At 32.1% G+C, this 26,157-nt stretch overlaps 2 protein-coding genes across 2 annotated transcripts; one reads left to right on the top strand and one right to left on the bottom strand.

Moving 5' to 3' along the window:
* Positions 1-6,734: 6,734 nt before the first annotated feature.
* On the top strand, positions 6,735-8,479 carry LOC142225515 (mitochondrial carrier homolog 2-like). The gene is made up of 5 exons (XM_075295307.1): positions 6,735-6,900; positions 7,092-7,257; positions 7,431-7,749; positions 7,842-8,020; positions 8,084-8,479. Exons 1-5 carry the CDS (start codon positions 6,735-6,737, stop codon positions 8,160-8,162), a joined length of 909 nt encoding a protein of 302 aa, XP_075151422.1. The 3' UTR covers positions 8,163-8,479.
* A 1,481-nt stretch (positions 8,480-9,960) lies between these two features.
* LOC142225510 (mitochondrial carrier homolog 2-like) lies at positions 9,961-11,679 on the bottom strand. The gene is made up of 5 exons (XM_075295299.1): positions 11,514-11,679; positions 11,157-11,322; positions 10,665-10,983; positions 10,399-10,577; positions 9,961-10,341 (listed from the first exon to the last, which is right to left on the bottom strand). The coding sequence occupies exons 1-5, from the start codon at positions 11,677-11,679 to the stop codon at positions 10,263-10,265; spliced, it is 909 nt and encodes a 302-aa protein (XP_075151414.1). The 3' UTR covers positions 9,961-10,262.
* Positions 11,680-26,157: the final 14,478 nt, after the last annotated feature.

Raw genomic sequence — 26,157 nt, 5'->3', positions numbered from 1 at the left:
GGGAGCTATATCTAAATCTGAACCGATTTCAACCAAATTTGGCACGCATAGCTAAAATGCTTATTCTACTCCCTGTGCAAAATTTCAACTAAATCGGAGCAAAAAATTTGCCTCTGTGGTCATATGAGCGCAAATCGGGCGAAAGCTATATATGGGAGATATATCTAAATCTAAACCGATTTCAATAAAATTTGGCACACTAGGGTAAAACTCTCGGTATAACACGGACATGGTGTTATACCGACTCAGGAGCCCACCCTGAGCATTTTTGCCAAAGACACTATGTGTATCTCATCTCCTTCTGCTTATGTACCCTCCACCATGGATTGCGTAGAAACTACTGTCATCCACAATCGAATTACTTGGGTTGCGTTAACACTTGCCGATGGCAAGGTATCTTAAAACTTCCTAACACCGTCTTCTAAATTAAAAGGTATTCGATACGTAGTATATATTAAACTAAAAAGGCCGATTAAATACGTATATAATTAAGTTTAAAGTTTCTATAGAAATAAAATTTTGACAACATTTTCTATAGAAGTAAAATTTGGAAAAAATTTTCTATAGAAATAAAATTTGGAAAAAAATTTCTATAGAAATAAAATTTTGACAAAATTTTCTATAGAAATAAAATTTTGACAAAATTTTCTATCGAAATACAATTTTTACAAAATTTTCTATAGAAATAAAATTTGGACAAAATTTTCTATAGAAATAAAATTTTGACAAAATTTTCTATAGAAATAAAATTTTGACAAAATTTTCCATAGAAATAAAATTTTGACAAAATTTTCTATAGAAATAAAATTTTGATAAAATTTTCTATAGAAATAAAATTTTGACAAAATTTTCTATAGAAATAAACTTTTGACAAAATTTTCTATAGAAATAATATTTTGACAATGTTTTCCATAAATATAAAATTTTGGTAGATTATTTTTGGCTCGAGTGGCAACCATGAATATGAACCGATATGGACCAATTTTTGTGTGATTGGCGATCGGCTATATATAACTATAGACCGATATGGACCAATTTTGGCATGGATATTAGCGGCCTTATACTAACACCACGTTGCAAATTTCAACCGGATCGGATGAATTTTGCTCCTCCAAGAGGCTCCGGAGGATAACTCTGGGAATCGATTTATATGGGGGCTATTTACAATTATGGACCGATAAGGACCAATTTTTGCATGGTCATTAGAGAACATATACCAACACCATGTACCAAATTTCAGCCGGATCGGATGAAATTTTCGTTTATTAGAGGCTCCGCAAGCCAAATTTGGGGGTCAGTTTATATGGGGGCATATTAACTTTGTCATTCCGTTTGTACCACATCGAAATATTGCTCTAAGACCCCATAAAGTATATATATCCTGGGTCGTGGTGAAATTCTGAGTCGATCTGAGCATGTCCGTCCGTCCGGCGGTCCGTCTGTTGAAATCACGCTAACTTCCGAACGAAACAAGCTATCGACTTGAAACTTGACACAAGTAGCTGTTACTGGTGTAGGTCGGAGGTATTGCAAATGGGCCATATCGGTCCACTTTTACTTATAGCCCCCATATAAACGGACCCCCGAATTTGGCTTGCGATTGCTCTAAGAGCAACACATTTCATCCGATCCGGCTGAAATTTGGTACATGATGTTAGTATATGGTCTCTAACAACCATGCAAAAATTGGTCCATATCGGTCCATAATTATATATAGCCCCCATATAAACCGATCCCCCGATTTGGCTTGCGGAGCCTCTGAGCGAAGCAAATTTCATCCGATCCGGCTGAAATTTGGTACGTGGTGTTGGTATATGTTCTCTAATGACCATGTAAAAATTGGTCTACATCGACCCATTATTATATATAGCCCCCATATAAGCCGATCCCCAGATTTAACCTCCGGAGCCTTTTAGAGGAGCAAAATTCATCCGATCCGGTTGAAATTTGGTACGTGGTGTTAATATATAGTCTCCAACAACCGTGCAAGAATTGGTCCATATCGGTCCATAATTATATATAGCCCCCATATAAACCGATCCCCAGATTTGACCTCCGGAGTCCCTTAGAGGAGCAAAAGTCATCCGATCCGATTGAAATTTGGTCCGTGGTGTTAGTATATGGTCTCTAACAACCATGCAAGAATTGGTCCACATCGGCCCATAATTATATATAGCCCCCATATAAATCGATCCCCATATTTGTCCTCCGGAGCCTCTTGGAGAAGCAAAATTCATCCGATCCGATTGAAATTTGCAACGTGGTGTTAGTATAAGGCCGCTAATAACCATGCCAAAATTGGTCCATATCGGTCTATAGTTATATATAGGCGATCCCCAATCACACAAAAATTGGTCCTTATCGGTTCATAATCATGGTTGCCGCACGAGCCAAAAATAATCTACCAAAATTTTATTTTTATAGAAAACATTGTCAAAATGTTATTTTTATAGAAAATTTTGTCAAAATTTTATTTCTATAGAAAATTTTTTCCAAATTTTATTTCTATAGAAAATGTTGTCAAAATTTTATTTCTATAGAAACTTTAAACTTAATTATATCCGTATTTAATCGGCCTTTTTATACCCACCACCATAGAATGGTGACGGGGGTATAATAAGTTTGTCATTCCGTTTGTAACACATCGAAATATCGATTTCCGACTATATAAAGTATATATATATATTCTTGATCAGGGAGAAATTCTAAGACGATATAACGATGTCCGTCTGTCTGTCTGTCTGTCTGTCTGTTGTAATCACGCTACAGTCTTCAATAATGAAGCAATCGTGCTGAAATTTTGCACAAGCTCGTCTTTTGTCTGCAGGCAGGTCAAGTTCGAAGATGGGCTATATCGGTCCAGGTTTTGATATAGTCCCCATATAAACCGACCTCCCGATTTGGGGTCTTGGGCTTATAGAAATCGTAGTTTTTATCCAATTTGCCTGAAATTTGAAATCTGGAGGTATTTTATGACCATAAAGAGGTGTGCCAAAAATTGTGAGTATCGGTCCATATTTTGGTATAGCCCCCATATAGACCGATCTCCCGATTTTACTTCTTGGGCTTATAGAAACCGCAGTTTTTCTTCAATTTACCTGAAATTGGAAATCTAGAGGTATTGTAGGACCACAAATACGTGTGCCAAAAATTGTGAGTATCGGTCCATATTTTGGTATAGCCCCCATATAGACCGATCTCCCGATTTGGGGTCTTGGGCTTATAGAAACCGTAGTTTTTATCCAATTTGTCTGAAATTGGAAATCTGAAGGTATTTTAGGATCATAAAGAGCTGTGCCGAAAATGGTGAGTATCGGTCCATATTTTGGTATAGCCCCCATATAGACCGATTTCCCAATTTTACTTCTTGGGCTCTAGAATCCGAAGTTTTTATCCTATTTGCCTGAAATTGGAAATCTAGAGGTATTTTCGGGTCACAAAGAGGTGTGCCGAAAATGGTGAGTATCGGTCCATATTTTAGTATAGCCCCCATAAGAACGATCTCCCGATTTAACTCCTTGGGTTTCTAGAAACCGTAGTTTTTATCTGATATGCCTGAAATTGTAAATATTCTGGTATTTTAGGCTCACAAAAACGTGTATCGGATTAAGTTTTTATCGGTCCATTTGGTAATGCCTCCATATAGACCGACTTCACTTCTTGAGGGTGTAGAAGGCGCACTGATCATGAAAATTGCTTGACACTCAATGTAAAATTTCCAGATTTTACTTCTACAGATTTAAGATTTCAAATCAAAACGTTATTTTATAATTTTCTTGCACACTTACAAGAGATGTTAATGATTCCTCTAAACCTCAAACAAAAATGGTTCTTATAAATCCAGAATCTGATATAGTCCTCATAGGTGAAATCTTTAAATTTATCTTCGGGTAGTGTCCTCAAGTCCTCAAGCCCTCCTGAAGTTTCAAAGGAAATCCTAATATTTGGTTCATGGTGGTGGGTATTTAAGATTCGGCCCGGCCGAACTTACTGTTGTATATACTTGTTTTGTTTAATATATACCACGTAATATATACCACTATGTGGTATATATTACGGTGTTAGGAAGTGTTAAGATACCTTGCCATTGGCAAGTGTGACCGCAACCCAAGTAATTCGATTGTGGATGACAGTCTTCAGTAGAAGTTCCTACGCAATCCATGGTGGAGGGTACATAAGCTTCGGCCTGGCCAAACTTACGGCCGTATATACTTGTTTTTTTTTTTTTGATTTTCCATTCTTTTTGCGACATATAATAATCCAAAATTTAAATGTTCGCTTAAAAATATATATCTATATATAAAATACACAAATTTGTATGATATATCTATTGAATAATTCTAAGTATAAAAAGTATTTTATTACTAAATATTATATTCCAATTATACAAGTGAATAGAAACGAAACGAATATATTTCAAAAATTAAAATTTGTATGAAAATTACATTAAATTCAATAGAGACAAAAAAATAAAATTATGTTATGCCTTGGAGTTTTACTTGGAATGAGATCCCAAAAAAAAAAATAAAAAAAAAATAAGTAAGTAAAGTAGAAAAGGTTGAATTACACACCTTGCGTCAATCCGTGCGTTGATGGAAGGGTTGATTTTTTTCTGTTTGTGGCAGACTATTCGAGCTTTTGTTTTCAAAGAGAAATTTCAACTCTTCAATCATCGGACGTAAATATTTAACTCATTAAACGCATGGTATGTAATTAGATTGGACATTTTTTAAAACTTTAGTCACAGTACAATATTAATCATAACTTTTGATAGAAATATCCAATAAATTCGAACTTTTGACAGGATGCTATTCACATCAATGGGAATAAAAAACAGCGAACTCTATCAAAACATGCAATTCGACTTAGCGTACTCTGGAATTCGGGCATCGATATGTATATGGGAGCTATATTTAAATCTGAAGCGATTTCCATGATTTTTTGCACATATAGTCAGTACTATAGAAGATTAGAGTAAGCCAGTTCTGAATAAGATCGGTCGATAAATAAGGGACTTATGACCAAATTTGGGCGATACATATATATGAGAGCTTTATCTGAACATATTTCGTTGAAATTTGGGACACATAAAGGGTGGTAAATTAGATTACTTTGTGGCAAATTTGACGCTGATCGGTTAGTAAATGAGCGCAATGTGACCCTATTTATCGAAATCGGTCGATACATATATATGACAGCTATATCTAAATTTGATCCGATTTTTTCTAAATTCAATGGGTTAATAATTGCGACCGGAATCCTGCGAACAACAAATACATGGACAGACAGACACCAAGGTCTAGATTGACTCAGGAGATGATTCAGGGTATAATAACTTTTTTACTAGCATGTTTATTGTTTTAAAAGCTGTAAATTGTTTCATAGCAAATTGATACCGAATGGCGTTCGCGTATATTTCTATCAATGTTAGCACACGGTTGAAAAAGACTGTTTTTCATATGTTTGGCTATAAACATTATATGTTTGGAACACAAATTTTTAAACACAATATTTTTGAGTGCAAGCATATAATGTTCATAAACTAGTATAACATATTTGGGACATATATGTTAATATGTTAGCACATATTATGTTTGGGACATAAAATGTTTGTAAATATAATATGCTTGAATGCAAACATATATTAATTTAGAAATAGCCTATAAACATATATGTGTTTAGTAGCTTGGAGCGCTATTTAACAGGGAGCGATATTGAATTAAGTTGGTGGTTGTTGCTTGTTATTACAAAATTAACATTTTATTTTTCCTTGGGCAATTGATCAGCTACTTCTTTGATCCTTACAAACTGTGTGGTCCGCTGTTCGAATCCCCGTCCGGCAAAAGGTAAAATTAAAATAAAATAAAAAATCATAAAATTGAATAATTTCTTCTACAATGTTTGTATTACAGAAAAAGGTGCTAAGAACTAAAAAATCTCGTGGAAGTGAGAAAGATGTCGGGGAATATACAATTGGACAGAAACAAAATTTTGAGCATTCAGGTCGAAAACCTATGTTGTTAGCACCTATATTACCTGTTTATTTTCATAATTCATTATGATTGTAAATATATAAATAAATAAATAAAATTTTGAGCACAATATTGTTTGGGAGAATTTTTTAAGCATATAATATTTTTGGGTGCAAAATGCTTCCAAACATATTATATGGTCACATAATAACATATTGTTTTTTGGAAGACAACATTATTGAATTTGGATGCAAAAATACGAAATGTTTGGGACTTATACTACCCAAACAGATATTGTTTAGACCAATATGCTTTCAAACATATTATATATTGGTAGAGATCAAACATATAAATGTTTGGGCAATACCCAAAAATGTATATGCTTGAAGCAAAATATGTTTGGGAGTATATGTTACAGAAGCGATTTTTTGTGAGGGTGCAAAGACAGTAAAATCGTTTTTTAACTCTCTACCAAGTTTTTAATAGATAGTGTGAGCAAACAGACCTATTATCGTCGTCATATATACTTTTGGATTTTCATTTTAAAGTTCTTGTTGAAGAACCAAACATAGTAACCTTAAAAATCAACAACAAATGTTGCCTTGGTTACGCATTCTCTTTAGAGTCTAGTCACCATATAAATTCAACAATTGTTGCCAGTTATATTCTAACAATTGACTTATATAGTCGAGTTTGTGAAGAAAAACGAAATATCAAAATACGAAATATATATTTTCAATTTTCGCGAGTGAAAATAATAGAATGTGTTCTTGGATACGTTTTGGTATGTTATTTGGATATGCTGCTCTTCATCCATTGGAATATTTCACGGTTCTAGTTCAATTGGGACATGAGCCGATATCAGCAGTACCAGGACTGTCGGTCTTGGGAGAACCAATTATGATACTGCCGAATATATTCCAATATAGTATGAGGCGGCAATTAAGTTTTAAGGCCGGTACTATGATCGGATTTCAGTTTGAAATTTTCGGGGTTACTTTATGAAAATAGATCGATTTAAAGCAGATAATCAACTCGAAATCCCAACATAGTACAGGCCTTTAGATTGAATTAAAATGAATTTTTATTAATTGTTTTTCTATTTTAAAATATTTTCAGTTGGCCATATCCAAAACATTGATGGTATTTATGGCTGCTATCGGGGTTTCCTCCCAGAATTAGTGGCGGCGATTTTTCGCATGTTGGTGATTGAAATTGCGGACCGTTTGGGTCTAAAATCTATTGAGGGAGACAATGATGAAATGCCCCTTAGTGATGAAGAAATGTAAGTACTCTATAATAAAATTAAAAAATCAAATTGAAAAGAAATTTTCAAGCTTGAGAGATTGGAAAATTCTTCTCAATTTGATAAGCCCAAACAAAGATAGAATAAATTATAAAATTATCTAAAAAAATCACAAATTTCAATTTAAATTTTGTGTTGCTATTTATTCCAAGGTACATTAGATTCAAACAAAATTTAAAGTACGATGTTCTCGTTAGTGTATTGGGCATTATCGTTTCGCATCTCTTCCGTGTTATCTCGGTGCGAATGATGGCCCAATTCATTGGTCGTGAATCTTTGTACAAATCCATATTGGGTTCAATAGCTGAAATTTACAAACATGAAGGAATTTCAGGATTCTTTTCAGGTATTTTACCCAAGATATTGTATGAAGTTTCTTGCCTGGTATTGACCAGCCCCGCTGTGTTTCTACTAAGCAAATATCTGATCAAGGATAAATTGATCATTAAATTCGTTGCTGGTATTACACAGGTACATAAATCACATTTCGGTTTATATTAATTTTGAAAATTTATATAGTATATGTTTATTTTTTAATTTTTGTTTTTTTTTTTTATTTGCAGTATGTATTTTCATGTGTTCTATATCCTTTGAATGTGGTATCCACATGTATGACTGTATCGGGATCCCGAATAATGGCTGGTCAACTTCCCATAATGCCTCAATATAGTGGATGGATGGATTGTTTCAGTGATTTACAAGCCCGCAAAGAACTCAACAGGGGAGGCTCATTGTTTTGGAGGTAAAGTATTAAGATAGCCAATCGATTTCGTTATAAGTGACGGTATAATTATCTGTTTTCCAGATCTGCTGGAGATTCCTCAAAGCCCATGCCAAATAATGGTGGCTATGTTCCAATACGTACTTTAGCCAAATATCAATAAATGCGATCGAAGAAGTAGAAGGAAAACAAAACAAATTTCAGTTGAATCTCCAATCACTGTACAATCCAACCACCAAATCTGTCTTCACTATATTTTGGCTTTGCTATATATATTTTGGATATTTTTTAATTTTTTCGAGTTTTTGTTAATGAATGCCATTAGACATGGTTATCGACTTTCATGGTCTAAACTACAAATTTGTAATCTAAAACAAAAAACAATCTTTAATTTTTATTACATAAATTACTTAATTTTTATTTATGTTTCTGTTATATGTACTTTTTGGTATATTAATAAAACTATCCTCTCTTAATTTATTTGCGCAATGTGTTCTCTTACTAAAAGATAGGTAATTGTGATTTCAATCTATGGGGGGGGGGGGTTGGCCAGAGTTAATTAAGAGAATATAATGTTGACGGGCTGCCATACCGTTGGGTTCAAATCATCTATCCGTTTTTTGCACAATCGAAAGGGAATCTTTACTGAGAGGCGATAATATACCGCTAATAAACTTGTGGGTGTTTGCTCGAAACTGGAATTGAACCATCACCTTTTGTACGGAAGGCGGGCGCGCTTACCATTGCACCACGGCGGCTCGTCTATATATAGTAAGATACAAAACGAGTCTATTGGTCGTTCCCTTATCGATTATGCGGCCCTGGTTGCGATACCCAATCGAGAAATCTTCAGACGGTGCAAAATACTGCGTTGCGGATTGCCACTGGATGTCACTCTAAGACACCAGAACAGCATCTGCAACATGAGGCCAAAATGCTATCGGTGAGGCAACAATACACCTCACCCAGCAGCACCTAATAAAGTCGAGGGGTGTAAACCACCCAAACCATGCCACATCCAGGAAGGTAGCAACCGAAAGATGCAAACCCATTCGGTTTGTTCTTAGAAAGGATAAACAGTCAATAGAACATATGATCGGCGATGGCAGTGATGGGGGAATAAGGATGGCATTGAGGGCGGCACACACGGCAGCGGTTCGAAAGCCAATTGACTCCTACCAGTGCAGCGTTGTACTGGGGGGAAGACCACCACCAATCAGCGACGAAGAGAGACGGCTTCCTTGAGAAACAAGGTCGTTGCTATCTCACCTATGGTCGGGTATCGGCAGGTGCTTGAACCCAGCAATCCAGGATGTTTACCCGAATTGAACAGTTGCCTAACAGCACGAGGCATCTCTTCGCATGTACTGCAAAGCCTGCATATTGCTAAAATCAAACCGAATGGGCTTGCCCCTTTCGGTTGCTACCTTCCTGGATGTGGCATGGTTTGGGTGGTTTACACCCCTCGGCTTTATTAGGTGCTGCTGGGTGAGGTGTATTGCTGCCTCACCGATAGCATTTTGCCCTCATGTTGCTGATGCTGTTCTGGTGTCTTAGAGTGACATCCAGTGGAAATCCGCAACGCAGTATTTTGCACCGTCTGAAGATTTCTCGATTGGGTATCGCAACCAGGGCCGCATAATCGATAAGGGAACGACTAATAGACTCGTAGGTCTTTTGTATCTTACGAGCCGCCGTGGTACAATGGAAAGCGCGCCCGCCTTCCGTACAAAAGGTGATGGTTCAATTCCAATTTCGAGCAAACACCCACAAGTTTATTAGCGGTATATTATCGCCTCTCAGTAAAGATTCCCTTTCGATTGTGCAAAAAACGGATAGATGATTTGAGCTCAACGGTATGGCTGCCCGTCAACATTATATTCTCTTAATTAACTCTGGCCAACCCCCCCATAGATTGAAATCACAATTACCTATCTTTTAGTAAGAGAACACATTGCAAATAAATTAACAGAGGATAGTTTTATTAATATACCAAAAAGTACATATAACAGAAACATAAATAATAATTATGTAATTTATGTAATAAAAATTAAAGATTGTTTTTTGTTTTAGATTCCAAATTTGTAGTTTAGACCATTGAAAGTCGATAACCATGTCTAATGGCATTCATTAACAAAAACTCGAGAAAATTAAAAAATATCCAAAGTATATATAGTGAAGACAGATTTGGTGGTTGGATTGTAGAGTGATTGGAGATTCAACTGAAATTTGTTTTGTTTTCCTTCTACTTCTTCGATCGCATTTATTGATATTTGGCTAAAGTACGTATTGGAACATAGCCACCATTATTTGGCATGGGCTTTGAGGAATCTCCAGCAGATCTGGAAAATAGATAATTATACTTATAGCGAAATCGATTGGCTATCTTAATACTTTACCTCCAAAACAATGAGCCTCCCCTGTTGAGTTCTTTGCGGGCTTGTAAATCACTGAAACAATCCATCCATCCACTATATTGAGGCATTATGGGAAGTTGACCAGCCATTATTCGGGATCCCGATACAGTCATACATGTGGATACCACATTCAAAGGATATAGAACACATGAAAATGCATACTGCAAATAAAAAAACAAAAATTAAAAAATATACATATACTATATAAATTTTCAAAATTAATATAAACCGAAATGTGATTAATGTACCTGTGTAATACCAGCAGCGAATTTAATGATCAATTTATCCTTGATCAGATATTTGCTTAGTAGAAACACAGTGGGGCTGGTCAATACCAGGCAAGAAACTTCATACAATATTTTGGGTAAAATACCTGAAAAGAATCCTGAAATTCCTTCATGTTCGTAAATTTCACCTATTGAACCCAATATGGATTTGTACAAAGATTCACGACCAATGAATTGGGCCATCATTCGCACCGAGATAACACGGAAGAGATGCGAAACGACAATGCCCAATACACTAACGAGAACATCGTACATTAAATTTTGTTTGAATCTAATGTACCTTGGGATAAATAGCAACACAAAATTTAAATTGAAATTTGTGATTTTTTTAGATAATTTGATAATTTGTTCTATATTTTTTTGCGCTTATCAAATTGAGAAGAATTTTTCAATCTCTCAAGCTTGAAAAATTCTTTTCAATTTGATTTTTTAATTTTATTATAGAGTACTTACATTTCTTCATCACTAAGGGGCATTTCATCATTGTCTCCTTCAATAGATTTTAGACCCAAACGGTCCGCAATTTCAATCACCAACATGCGAAAAATCGCCGCCACTAATTCTGGGAGGAAACCCCGATAGCAGCCATAAATACCATCAATGTTTTGGATATGGCCAACTGAAAATATTTTAAAATAAAAAAACAATTAATAAAAATTCATTTTAATTCAATCTAAAGGCCTGTACTATGTTCGGGTTTCGAGTTGATTATCTGCTTTAAATCGATCTATTTTCATAAAGTAACCCCGAAAATTTCAAACTGAAATCCGATCATAGTACCGGCCTTAAAACTTAATCGCCGTCTCATACTATATTGGAATATATTCGGCAGTATCATAATTGGTTCTCCCAATACCGACAGTCCTGGCACTGCTGATATCGGCTCATGTCCCAATTGAACTAGAACCGTGAAATATTCCAATGGATGAAGAGCAGCATATCCAAATAACATACCAAAACGTATCCAAGAACACATTCTATTATTTTCACTCGCGAAAATTGAAAATATATATTTCGTATTTTGATATTTCGTTTTTCTTCACAAACTCGACTATATAAGTCAATTGTTAGAATATAACTGGCAACAATTGTTGAATGTATATGGTTACTAGACTCTAAAGAGAATGCGTAACCCAGGCAACATTTGTTGTTGATTTTTAAGGTTACTATGTTTGGTTTTTCAACAAGAACTTTAAAATGAAAATCCAAAAGTATATATGACGACGATAATAGGTCTGTTTGCGCACACTATCTATTAAAAACTTGGCAGAGAGTTAAAAAACGATTTTACTGTCTTTGCTAACATTGACAGAAATATACGCGAACGCCATCCGGTATCAAACATGCTAGTAAGAAAGTTATTATACCCTGAATCATCTCCTGAGTCAATCTAGACTTTGGTGTCAGTCTGTCCATGTATTTGTTGTTCGCAGGATTCCGGTCGCAATTAGTAACCCATTGAATTTGGAAAAAAATCGGATCAAATTTCGATATAGCTGCCATATATATGTATCGGCCGGTTTCGATAAATAGGGTCAGATTGCGCTCAAAAGGTTGCAAGAGGTTACCTTGTGCAACATTTGAGTAAGATCAGTTAAGAAATGAGGCCTGTATGGTCAAACATAAGGTTAAGATAGGTTAGGTTATGTGGCAGCCCGATGTATCAGGCTCACTTAGACTATTCAGTCCGTTGTGATACCACAGTGGTGAACTTCTCTCTTATCATTGAGTGCTGCCCGGTTCCATGTTAAGCTCATTGATAAGGGACCTCCTTTTTATAGCCGAGTCCGAACGGCGTTCCACATTCCAGTGAAACCACTTAGAGAAGCTTTGAAACCCTTAGAAATGTCACCAGCATTACTGATGTGGGATAATCCACCGCTGAAAAACTTTTTGGTGTTCGGTTGTAGCAGGAATCGAACCCACGACCTTGTGTATGCAAGGCGGGCATGCTAACTATTGCACCACGGTGGCTCCCATACGGTTATTAGGGGCGAATTTTTCAAAATCGGGCGATATATATGGGAGCTATATCTACATCTGAACCGATTTCGATGAATTTTTGCACATATAGTTTGTACTATAGAGAACTGGATCTAGCCAACTTTGAGTAAGATCGGTTAATAAGTAAGGGTCTGTGGCCACATTTGGAAAAACGGGCTATATATATTTATGGGAGTTATATCTAAATCTGAACCGATTTCGATGATTTTTTGCACATATATTTAGTACTATAGAAGACTATATTTAGTCAAATTTGGGTAAGATCGGTTGATAAATAAGGGTTTTATGGCCAAATTTAGAAAAATCGGGCGGTACATATATATGGGAGCTATAGCTAAATCTGAACCGATTTCAATGACGTTTTGCATATATAGTTAGTGCTATAGAAGATTACATTTAGCCAACCTTGAGTAAGATCGGTTGATAAATAAAGGTTTTGTGGCAAAATTTGGGAAAATCGGGCGATACATATATATGAGAGCTATATCTAAATCTGAACCGATTTGGATGAAAATTTGCAGACTTGAAGGGCGATGAAAAAGATTACCTTTTGCCAAATTTCCGTTTGAAAAAAAGCGCAACGTGACCCCATTTGTCGAAATCGGGCGATACATATATATGGGAGCTATATCTAAATTTGATTCGATTTCTTCCAAATTCAATAGCGTTCGTCCTTGTGTCCAAAAAACTCCCTGTAGCAAATTTCATCAAAATCGGTTAATAATTGCGACCGGAATCCTGTGAACAACAAATACATATACAGACGGGCGGACTAGGGCTAGATCGACTCAGGAGGTGATTCTGAGTCGATCGGTATATATTTTATGGGGTCTAAAATCAATATTTCTGGTAGGCACATTTGTGGCAGATCAATCTTATTATACCCTGACCAATATGTGGTTTAGGGTATAAAGAAATAAAATTTTGAAAAAAATTTCTATAGAAATACAATTTTTACAACATTTTCTAAAGACAAAAATTTTAACAAAATTTTCTATAGAAATAAAATATTAACAAAATCTTCTATATAAACAAAATTTTGACAAAATTTTCTATAGAAATAAAATTTTGACAAAATTTTCTATAGAAACAAAATGTTGACAAAATTTTCTATAGAAATAAAATTTTGACAAAATTTTCTATAGAAATAAAATTTTAACAAAAATTTCTAAAGAAATAGCATAAAGTTTTGACAAAGTTTTCTATAGAAATAAAATTTTGACAAAATTTTCTATAGAAATAAAATTTTTACAACATTTTCTATAGAAATAAAATGTTGACAAAATTTCCGATAGAAATAAAATTTTAACAAAATTTTCTATAGAAATACAATTTTAACAAAATCTTCTATAGAAATAAAATTTTGACAAAATTTTCTATAGAAATAAAATTTTGACAAAATTTTCTATAGAAATAAATTGTTGACAAAATTTCCGATAGAAATAAAATTTTAACAAAATTTTCTATAGAAATAAAATATTAACAAAATCTTCTATATAAACAAAATTTTGACAAAATTTTCTATAGAAATAAAATTTTGACAAAATTTTCTATAGAAACAAAATGTTGACAAAATTTTCTATAGAAATAAAATTTTGACAAAATTTTCTATAGAAATAAAATGTAGACAAAATTTAATATAGAAATAAAATTTTAACAAAAATTTCTAAAGAAATAACATAAAGTTTTGACAAAGTTTTCTATAGAAATAAAATTTTGACAAAATTTTCTATAGAAATAAAATGTTTACAACATTTTCTATAGAAATAAAATGTTGACAAAATTTCCGATAGAAATAAAATTTTAACAAAATTTTCTATAGAAATACAAATTTAACAAAATCTTCTATAAAAATAAAATTTTGACAAAATTTTCTATAGAAATAAAATTTTGACAAAATTTTCTATAGAAATAAAATGTTGACAAAATTTCCGATAGAAATAAAATTTTAACAAAATTTTCTACAGAAATACAATTTTAACAAAATCTTCTATAGAAACAACATTTTGACAAAATTTTCCATAGAAATAAAATTTTTACAATATTTTCTATAGAAATAAAATGTTGACAAAATTTTCTAAAGAAATAACATAAAGTTTTGACAAAATTTTCTATAGAAATAAAATTTTGACAAAATTTTCTATAGAAATAAAGTTTTTACAACATTTTCTATAGAAATAAAATGTTGACAAAATTTTCTATATAACTAAAATGTTGACAAAATTTTCTATATAACTAAAATTTTGACAAAATTTTCTATATAACTAAAATTTTGACAAAATTTTCTATAGAAATAAAATTTTGGCAAAATTTTCTATAGAAATAAAATTTTGACAAAATTTTCTATTGAAGTAAAATTTTGACAAAGTCACATATGGAAATAAAAATTTGACAAAATTTTCTGTAGAAATAAATTTTGACAACATTTTCTATAAAAATAAAATTTTGACAACATTTTCGATAGAAATAAAATTTTGAAAAAATTTTCCATAGAACTAAAATTTTTACAAAATTTTCTATTGAAATAAAATTTTTACAAAATATTCTATAGAAATAAAATTTTTACAACATTCTCTATAAAAATAAAATTTTTACAAAATTTTCTATTGAAATAAAATGTTGACAAAATTTTCTATAGAAATAAAATGTTGACAATATTTTTATTGAATTTTCTAAAGTTTTGACAAAATTTTCTATTTAAATAAAATTTTGAAATTTTGTTTGGTAAAATTTTCTCCAAATTTTGGTAGATTATTTTTTGGCTCGAGTGGCAACCGAGGTTGGTAGGTTGGTAGAATTCTTGATGTTTTGGTAGATTTTCCATAACAGTCCTCTACAACTAAGATGTACTTCATAATTTTGCTATAGAAATAAAATTTTGACACAATTTTCTATAGAAATAAAAGTTTGACAAAATTTTCTGTAGAAATAAAATTTAAAAAAATTTTCTATAGAAATAGAATTTTGACAAAATTTTCTGTAGAGATAAAAAATTTTAGTTATATAGAAAATTTTGTCAACACTTTATTTCTATAGAAAACTTTGTCAAAATTTATTTATTTCTATAGAAAATTTTGTCAAAATTTTACTTCAATAGAAAATTTTGTTAAAATTTTATTTCTATTTTGAAAAAAAAAAAAAAATAATAAATTTTCTAAAGTTTTGACAAAATTTTCTATTGAAATAATATTTTGAATTTTTTGTGTTTGTAAAATTTGCTCTTAATTTTGGTAGATTAATTTTGGCTCTATTGTCAACCGTGCTGCGGTGACGAATTCTTTTGTTATTTCTGTTAAATATTTGTCTAATGTTACATTACCGTTAGCTTCAAATGACGCCATAATGAATTACATTATCCTGTGTTTGCAATGACATTCCAATCAAAACACTATCAAAAAATTTTTAGAATCTTATAATTTATCCCCTATCATTTGTTTGCCATTGGAACGTGCCACATTGTAATAAACCGCCATAATTTCACATTCACGAAAATCTAATTTCAAATAAGGGAGACATATGCAAATATTCTCTCATTATGCAAATAAAGATCTTCGAAGACACTGAACGTGCCCAGCACTCGACCACTTAATGTGAGCATCTAATAAAGGAGGGTGCAGCATCTTTCCATGGACGTAAAATAATTTGCATATGAAAAATGTTAACATGATCATTTTATAAGGGTGCTGAAAGAAAACACTCAGGTTTGAGGGGTGAGTAGGGAAAAAGTAAATTAATTAAAAATTTGTATGTTATAAGCTTGTTATTATTGTATTGGACTTGTATTTTGATTTTTCCAATAATTTTTAATTGAAAAAAAATGTAATTCAATTATTTAGAACTCAAGGGAAAATTAATTTTAATTTTCCCTTAAGGATTTTGGTATTAATTTCGAGCCAAAGACGCTCTTTCTTTAATTGAAGACTTCTTAGAAAGTTTTCTTCTCTAAAGGTAGGCTCTAAAAAATGAAGTTGGAATTTAGATCTCATTTATCGAGTTTTCGTTCGTTCTCTATGTTTTAAAAATCCTATTTGTAAGCTTTTATATCTTTGATCCAAAGATTCAATATCTCAACTAATTTATGATTGATGATTTCTTTAAATCAAATATGTATTTATTTAAGAAAAATTTTCAAAGACTATGACTTTAATGGAGAGACGCAAATTTCAACATGAGTCTCATGTCCAAGGTTTAAAGAAATCGATTCTAAAAGCTTAATCTTAAAATTTTAAATTATGAATTTTCTTTTAATTAAAATTTCTTTGTTTAAAAAAAAATCCTTAATATTGTGTACATTTTATTTTCCAAAATTTAAGTTGCATATTCTTTCATATAAGGTCAATATGTTTCAGGGTATATTAGTTTCGAAAATTTCACATCTGCAAATAAAATGAATTTCATTATGATTTTAACGGAATTTTGCGCCAATTCCATTCCTTGGAATTTACCATTAATCTAATTCAGATTTCATGTAGTTGACCATTGATCTGCATTGCTCACCTTTTTCTCTTAACCTTTGTCGCCCTTTTGTATTGATCCGTTGAACAATTTCAAATGGATCGGTATTTTCTATAGGAAAATATTTTCCATATCCCAATGCCAATCAATGATCATTTTATTGTATGAATTTTATCAAAAGATTTTAGCAATTTCTTAAGAAAATATTTACTTTGGCAATGAAAGGTCAGGGCGATATCTTACCACCCCAAAGACAAAAGACTGACCACAGTATATCTCAATGTCCGTATTAGAGTTTAAAATATAGCCATTGAAAATCGCCTACTATGACCTTTTCTTGGGGTGTTAATTCATTTTAAAATTGACACTTCATATAAGAAAGGGAATCTATGCAATCCCTAAGGAAAATTGTAACGTATATTTTTTGGGAGAATTTTAAGCAGGATTGAAATTGTCTTCAATGCAAATATCGAACATATTAAATATGAGGAGGTAAGGAATGGACATTTTTTTACAATTAAAAAAATTGTTAAATCATATTCTTATAAAAAATTCCTAAAATAAATTTCAGCCTGTATTTTATAGCTTATTTGTCTTTAAGCCAAATATGGATTCTATTCAATTCCAAGATTATTTCATAAAATCAAAAATATTTTGATAAAAGTTTAAGGATATTTTTCTAGTCAAAGATAACTATTAAATTCTCTTATTTTTATTTTATTAAATAGGAATTTAGTATTAACATTGTGTAAATTTATTGACCAAAAATTTTGTTGAATTATTCAACATTAAGGAGCTGCTTTCTTTTTCTTCAATTGTCCAAAATACGTTACTTTTCCTTTAAGGGATGTAAGTTAATGATATGGAGTATGAGTACCAAGTTTAAAACAATTAACATTAGAAAGGCCATCTCCATCGGTGATCTTTGTTACATATGACCTCTACTATGGGTCTAACGAATACTAAGGGATGCTGTGGTCAGCTTGACCACCTTTGGGTGGTACAAAATTTCACCCTAACCTTTCACTACACAAAAAGATTGTCTTAAGAAAATGCTATTCATTTAGCAAATTAATTTCACACTTAAAATGGATTTGGAATTGTTTTCATTGCGAATATACAATTTTGGACGATATCAATTTAAAAGGTTAAGATATGTCAAAAAAAAGAAGAATTGAACAATAGTACATAGTGTGGAAAGGTTTGGTCATAAAAGGTGCGAGTTTTGTTGTTTATTTTTGGGTGGAGAGAAAATAAATGTTTGCTAAATGTTTACCGCACTCAAAAAAAAAGTGAACCATATCTCTAATAGTTTTTTACGTACGTTAAATAAACTAAAAAACGGGGAAAATTATAAACAAATGAAGCATAACAAGCATATACAGTAAGTAGTAAGTTCGGCCGGGCCGAATCTTAAATACCTACCACCAAGAATCAAATATAATAGTTTCCTTTGAAAATTCCAAGGGGGTTTGACGACAGATATTTTCCCAAGCAGATCAGTTCAACCAGTACGCTTCCCACAGATAAATGTAAAGATTTTACCTATGAAGACTAGATCAGAACCATATTTTATTTGAGTTTTAGAGGAATCATAAACATCTCTTGTAAGTGTGCAAGAAAATGATGGAATAACGCCTTGATTTGAAATCTAAAATCTGTAGATTTTCATCCCAATTATTTAAATGTTTACGAGAAGTAAAATCTGGAAATTTTGCATTCAGTTTTTATACCCTTGGAACAGGGTATTATAAGTTAGTGCATATGTTTGTAACACCCAGAAGGAGACGAGATAGACACATGGTGTCTTTGGCAATAATGCTCAGGGTGGGTCCCTGAGTCGATATAACCATGTCCGTCTATCAGTCCGTCCGTCCGTCTGTCTGTGAACACATTTTTGTGATCAAAGTCAAAATAGAACCCTATTGATTTTGGAAGAAATCGGTTCAGATTTAGATATAGCTCCCATATATATATTTCGCCCGATATGCACTAATATGGACCCAGCAGGCAGAGTTTTTTCTTACCGATTTGCTTGAAATTTTGTACAAACATAACACTTAGTCGTATAGGCAAGTGTGCAAAATTTGTTTGAAATCGGTTCAGATTTAGATATAGCTCTCACATATATATTTCGCCCGATATGGACTAATATGGTCCTAAAAGCCAGAGTTTTGGCCCAATTTGGTTGAAATTTTGCACAGGGAGTAGATTTAGTATTGTAGCTATGCGTGCCAAATTTGGTTGAAATCGATTCAGATTTTGATATAGCTGCCTTATATATCTTTTGCCCGATATGCACTTATATGGACCCAGAAGCCAGAGTTTTATCCCGATTAGCTTGAAATTTTGCACAAGGTGTACAATTGGTAGTATAGTCATGTGTGCCAAATTTGATTGAAATCGGTTCAGATTTAGATATAGCTTCCATATATATTTTTCGCCCGATATGGACTTATATGGCCCCAGAAGCCAGAGTTTTGGCCCAATTTGGTTGAAATGTTGCACTATAAGTACAACTAGTAATATAGTCATGTGTGCCAAATTTGATTGAAATCGGTTCAGATTTAGATATAGCTCCCATATATATGTTTTTCTGATTTCGACAAAAATGGTCAAAATACCAACATTTTCCTTGTTAAATCGCCACTGCTTAGTCGAAAAGTTGTAAAAATTACTCTAATTTTCCTAAACTGCTAATACATATATATTGAGCGATAAATCATAAATAAACTTTTGCGAAGTTTCCTTAAAATTGCTTCAGATTTAAATGTTTCCCATATTTTTTTACTAAAATTGTGTTCCACCCTAGTGCATTAGTCAACTTAAATCTTGAGTCTAAAGATTTTGTAAAAGTCTATCAAATTCTGTCCAAATCGAGTGATATTTAAATATATGTATTTGGGACAAACCTTTATATATAGCCCCCAACACGTTTGACGGATGTGATATGGTATCGAAAATGTAGATCTTTAAAGTGGTCGGCCCCGCCCGTCATTAGACTTTCCTTACTTGTTTTGATTAAAGTTTTTTAATTAAATGTAGGACACAATTTTTTTAAATTTGCATCCCTCCGTTAAAGTAGCATGTCTTTGAACTAAGGCTTATTTTCCTTAAAGTAAAGAAACACATTTTTGATTTAAAAAATTTTGCTTAAATTAACTGAAATATTGAAACTTTAGATTTAAGATAAAAACGCTTCAAATATAGGCTAGGACTTATTTTGTGAATTTGGCGTCTTTTTTTACTTGGAAGTATTTGTTACAATTTTGAAACTGGAATTTGTTTGTACATGAAAACCTTTATTAATATATAGCAAACAGAGAATAAAAATTCGATGAATGGGATCTGTGCTCAATTTTAATTTTATCGATCCTAGATTTAAAGCCCGATAGGTCTCTAAAAAATTTCTTTATTTTAAAGAAGCCGCATCTTTGGCTCGGAATCAATACCAAAATCCTTAAAGGAAGGTCAAAATCTTTGGATCCAAGTAAACTTTTTTTTGAGTGTTATGGGTTTACTGTTTTTTTTTTCAGTGCAGAATGTACAAAATATATGGAAATCGAAAAATTCAACTTTTTTCATCTTTTAAAAATTTTGGCTTTTTGTTATTTTGAAAACTTGGAATAGTCGACTTTTGTAAAAGTTGTCACTTTGCTTTTTTCCAATTTTGAAAAATTCAAATTTTGAAGTTATTAAGAATTTTATCCCAGCAAAAAAAGCGTAGTATAAATTGGCTCAGAAGCAAGGAATTTTACATGGGTTTATCGTAGGACGGAAATTATCTCGTTATGCATCCACTGCATTAATTTCGCAATAGTTCTTTAGATGTAGTGCTATTTCTGTATGTGGGATTTCATTTTTAAAAAAGTAAGGAACAACCTAAAAAATAAATAAAAGACTTTTGTATTAATACTAGCAAATATCGCATTTTTCACGTCTGGCGAGAAATAAACCGGTACATTTTTTAAATAGTTTTCTATTATTTTATGTGTTTTATAAACAATGAAATTCAGAAAATTTGATTTTGTTTGTGAAAATTGTGTAAAACCACGGAATTTTATTTATCACCACAAAATAACTTTTTAGGAGGTGGAAACAAAGTCCATCTCATGAAAATTAATTTTGGATGTACATTAAAACCCAGCCAAAGCGTGGAAGTTTTTCTAAAAGTACAACTTTAAAAACACTTCCAAAAATGTTCTCCCAAAGATGTTATTTAACTTTAACTACACTGGGAATTATTTCAATTCAAATTTTTTTATGACACGCTTTTTTCATATTTTTAATGGACAATTTTACCTTTTTTTCAAATAGGTTAAAAACAGACTAAGAATTAATAAAAACGTACAAATTATTTAAAATTTTTCGAAAAATATGCTAAATTTATACTAGAAAAAATTGTGAATTTTTGAAAATGTTAGTAAAATATTTCAGACAAGCGTTTGAATGCATTAAAAGTCATGAAATGCCATAAAAGTTTTTAACTCACATCCAAAACACTGAATCGAATCACACCCAGAGGAGTGATGCTAATTCAGTGCAACGGCTGATGAAATAGTGGACATCCGTCCTATGCCCAAGACCATGTTAAATTCATCGCGCCAATTTAGCACCACTTCCCGATCTAAAAAGAATATTTTCACTACTTTTTTACGACGCTTTTTTTGCTGGGTACTTCATATAACTACGCATCACAGGGGTTAATAACAAAATCTTCACGATTATTATAAGGCGTATTATCTTTACAATAAAGATCTTGTTTTCCAAACAAATCACCATGAGAAAGTATCTTTTATACCTGAAGTGGATCTTGCCCTTCTGTAAATCAAATAGGTAATTAATTTTTTTACATATTGTTAGCGAATGAAATTATATGCAAATTTTCACCTCAAATTGAAATTGATTATTTGTCGGCGAAAATCACTCACTTCAGTCGTATGCTGTGGAACGAGCCACAAGATGGACCATTTTCTACATTCGTGGTTCTTTTATGGTAATTAGTAAGGGGATGAAAATGTTAATTTGCATATTTGATTTGTATTGAATTGAGGTCAACACGTCAAGGAATTTGGAAAAAAGGTTTCAGGTATTGATGTTATTGTTCCATGTAAACAAGGAATTTATTATAGGAAATTGAAAAATCGGTATTTATAGCAGCTAACAATGAAATCGTTAACATACGTCCATATGAAGCACAGTATCCCATTTCAGATATTAGCTTGGGAAGAATATGCTCAAGAATCGCAAATCGATCAATAAAAACAAGTAAGGAAAGTCTAAAGTCGGGCGGGGCCGACTATATTATACCCTGCACCACTTTGTAGATCTAAATTTTCGATACCATATCACATCCGTGTTGGGGACTATATATAAAGGTTTGTCCCAAATGCATACATTTAAATATCACTCGATCTGGACAGAATTTGATAGACTTCTACAAAATCTATAGACTCACAACCCAGCAAAAAAATTTGGAAGTTCTTCCAAAGGCACAACTTTAAAACAACTTCCAGAAGATGCACTCCCAATGATGTTCTTTATTTTAACTACCCAGGAAGTTATTTTAATTCAATTTTTTTTATATCTTGGGTTTTCATACTTTTAATGGGTAATTTTAATTTTTTTTTGTTTCAAATAGGTTAAAAACAGGGTAAGAATTAAAATAAATGGTAGAAATCATTTAAATTTTTGTCGAAAAAAATGCTAAATCCAATCTGAAAAAATTGTGAATTTTTTGAAAATATTTGAGGTCAAACGTTTCCCAAAAGCGTTGGATCCATTAAAAATTTTAAAAAATTATAAAAATAATTTTTTGACAAAATATCACAGACTTTTTTAATTTACATCCAAAACATTGAATTCGGATCACACCTATAGAAGTGATGCAAATTCAGTGCAACGGCTGTTGAAATGGAGGACTTCCATCCTATGACAAACCCATGTTAAATTCATCGCTTCTGCGTCAATTTTGCACCACTTCCGGATCCAAAAATAACATTTTCATTACTTTTTTGGCGACGCTTTTTTTGCTGGGAAGTTAACACAAGTCGGCTAATGCACTACGGTGGAACACAAAGTTAGTAAAAAACAAGTAAGGAAAGTCTAAAGTCGGGCGGGACCGACTATATTATACCCTGCACCACTTTGTAGATCTACATGTTCGATACCATATCATATCCGTCAAATGTGTTGGGTGCTAAATATATAAAGGTTTGTCCCAAATACATACATTTAAATATCACTCGATTTGGACAGAATTTGATAGACTTTTACAAAATCTATAGACTCAAAATTTAAGTTGGCTAATGCACCAGGGTGGAACACAATTTTAGTAAAAAAAATTTTTGGGAAACATTTAAATCTGAAGCAATTTTAAGGAAATTTCGCAAAAGTTTATTTATGATTTATCGCTCGATATATATGTATTAGAAGTTTAGGAAAATTAGAGTAATTTTTACAACTTTTCGACTAAGCAGTGGCGATTTTACAAGGAAAATGTTGGTATTTTGACCATTTTTGTCGAAATCAGAAAAACATATATATGGGAGCTATATCTAAATCTGAACCGATTTCAAGCAAATTTGGCACGCATAGCTACAATGCTAATTCTACTCCCTGTGCAAAATTTCAACTAAATCGGAGTTAAAAATTGGCCTCTGTGGTCATATGAGTGTAAATCGGGCGAAAGCTATATATGGGAGATATATCTAAATCTGAACCGATTTCAAGCAAATTTGGCACGCATAGCTACAATGCTAATTCTACTCCCTGTGCAAAATTTCAATTAAATCGGAGTAAAAGATTGGCCACTGTAGTCATATGAGTGTAAATCGGGCGAAAGATATATATATATATATATATATATATATATATATATATATATATATATATATATATATATATATATATATATATATATATATATATATATATATATATATATATATATATATATATATATATATATATATATATATATATATATATATATATATATATATATATATATATATATATATATATCTAAATCTGAACCAATTTAATAAAATGTGTGCCAAATTTTATTAAAATCGGTTCAGATTGACTATAGTACTAATTGTTCTTCTTGTGAAAAATTTTAAGCAAATTAGGGCAAAACTCTGGCTTCTGGGGCCATATAAGTTCATATCGGGCGAAATATATATGGGAGCTATATTTAAATCTGAACCGATTTCTTCAATAGGGTTCTATTCTGAGCCAAAACACATACTTGTGCCAAATGTAAGTCGATTGGACTAAAACTGCGACCTAGACTTTGATTACAAAAATGTGTACACGGACAGACGGACATGGCTATATCGACTCAGGAGCCCACCCTGAGCATTTTTGCCAAAAACACCATGTGCCTATCTCGTCTCCTTCTGGGTGTTGTAAACATATTAAAAAAGAAAATCATTGGTGCCAAATCCTGAACATATTAACCATATAGCAGTTCATTTTTACTATTTTTTGGAATCATACGAAAAATTTCTTTTTGCATATTTAACTCATGTGTTCGGCCATTGCAATTTATACCCACGAATTTCATTAAGCTGTGGAAAATTTCGAAAAAAAGTAATAAAATTTAACTACAAGCAAATATTTTTTTTCCAATAAAAATAAGTTAAAATGACACACACATCAAATGAAAACAAATATATACGGCCGTAAGTTCGGCCAGGCCGAATCTTATGTACCCTCCACCAAGGATTGCGTAGAAACTTCTACGAAAGACTGTCATCGACAATCGAATTACTGGGGTTGTGGTATCTTAAAACTTATTAACATCGTTTTCTAAATTGTGAGTTAGTCCATACACACACACAGAGAACTTATTGGTTGAAAATTGATTGTTGTAATAAAAATTCTGCATCTACAATGAAATCACAGTTGTGTCAATCAATTTACATTATTTACAACCTTAATTCGTTCCTACTGCCATTTGACGATTATTATTATAGAGTTTTGTTTGTAATACAAGTCAAATAGTTGTCTGAACTAAATGTCTCTCTTTTTAAAAAATTTGATTGAATTCGATACGCGCAACCAACCTTAAAAAACCTTCATAACTGTCATTTAGTATTCAGAACTTACAATTGATATTCACAACCGAATTCTTTTGGAAATATTTTTCAAATGTCATTAATATTGTTTAAAAGTATGCAATGTAGAGAGAAAATGTGTCTTTTCAATTTAAAACAATAAAAATAACTGAAATCAGAGTATTTTCAGACGGTTCTAAGTTTATTTGAACTTTTGGTGGATTGCCTATCAAATATTTCCATGAACAACTCGCGCAGTGTGAAACTGTTCTAAGTACACCATATTCGATACGAATCATATAAACAGTTCCTATCTTCAATTGTTTAGGATCGTGTTTTAGATGTGGAACAATTTTATAGTCTTAAAAGGTAAAAGTTTGAACCATGTTACAAATTTAAAGCGGCTTTAATGGGAAAATTCATCTCCACGTCTGTCTTTATCTATGGAACACCTAAGGAAGTGATGGTGGCGAGTATGTTCTTATTTATTTTTTAAAACTCCACACTAATTTTCTGATTTATTTTGTTGCGTTTTTAGACTGGCTATGTCATCCCATTTATCATGTGCTCAGTTCGGACGCCATTTATAAACTTGTATACTAAGAGATCCAAAGATTTAACTACCATTGCCAGTCAATTCTGCAATCAATGCTGGAGGGTGTATTTTCAAAGGTGTATATTTTTTAATTGTTAATGTATTGAAATTTTATGTGCTTTTCTGTCATTCAAAAAAATATAAATAAAATACAATATTCTGAAGGAAAAAATCATTTTCAATTCGGTTAAGGTGGGTAATATAACCATATAAAGAAAGGAGCAACGACCAATTCTATCGTCTAATACAACCAACTCTATATATAGTATTAGTTGGGTTTTCCATAATTCGATTGAGTCGACCGAATTTGTCGGGTGTCACAACTACTAACAGAAGG

The sequence above is a fragment of the Haematobia irritans genome, chromosome 1, assembly GCF_050003625.1.
Source record: "Haematobia irritans isolate KBUSLIRL chromosome 1, ASM5000362v1, whole genome shotgun sequence".
Lineage (NCBI taxonomy): Eukaryota > Metazoa > Arthropoda > Insecta > Diptera > Muscidae > Haematobia > Haematobia irritans.
This window is presented reverse-complemented; position numbering and strand designations above follow the sequence as displayed.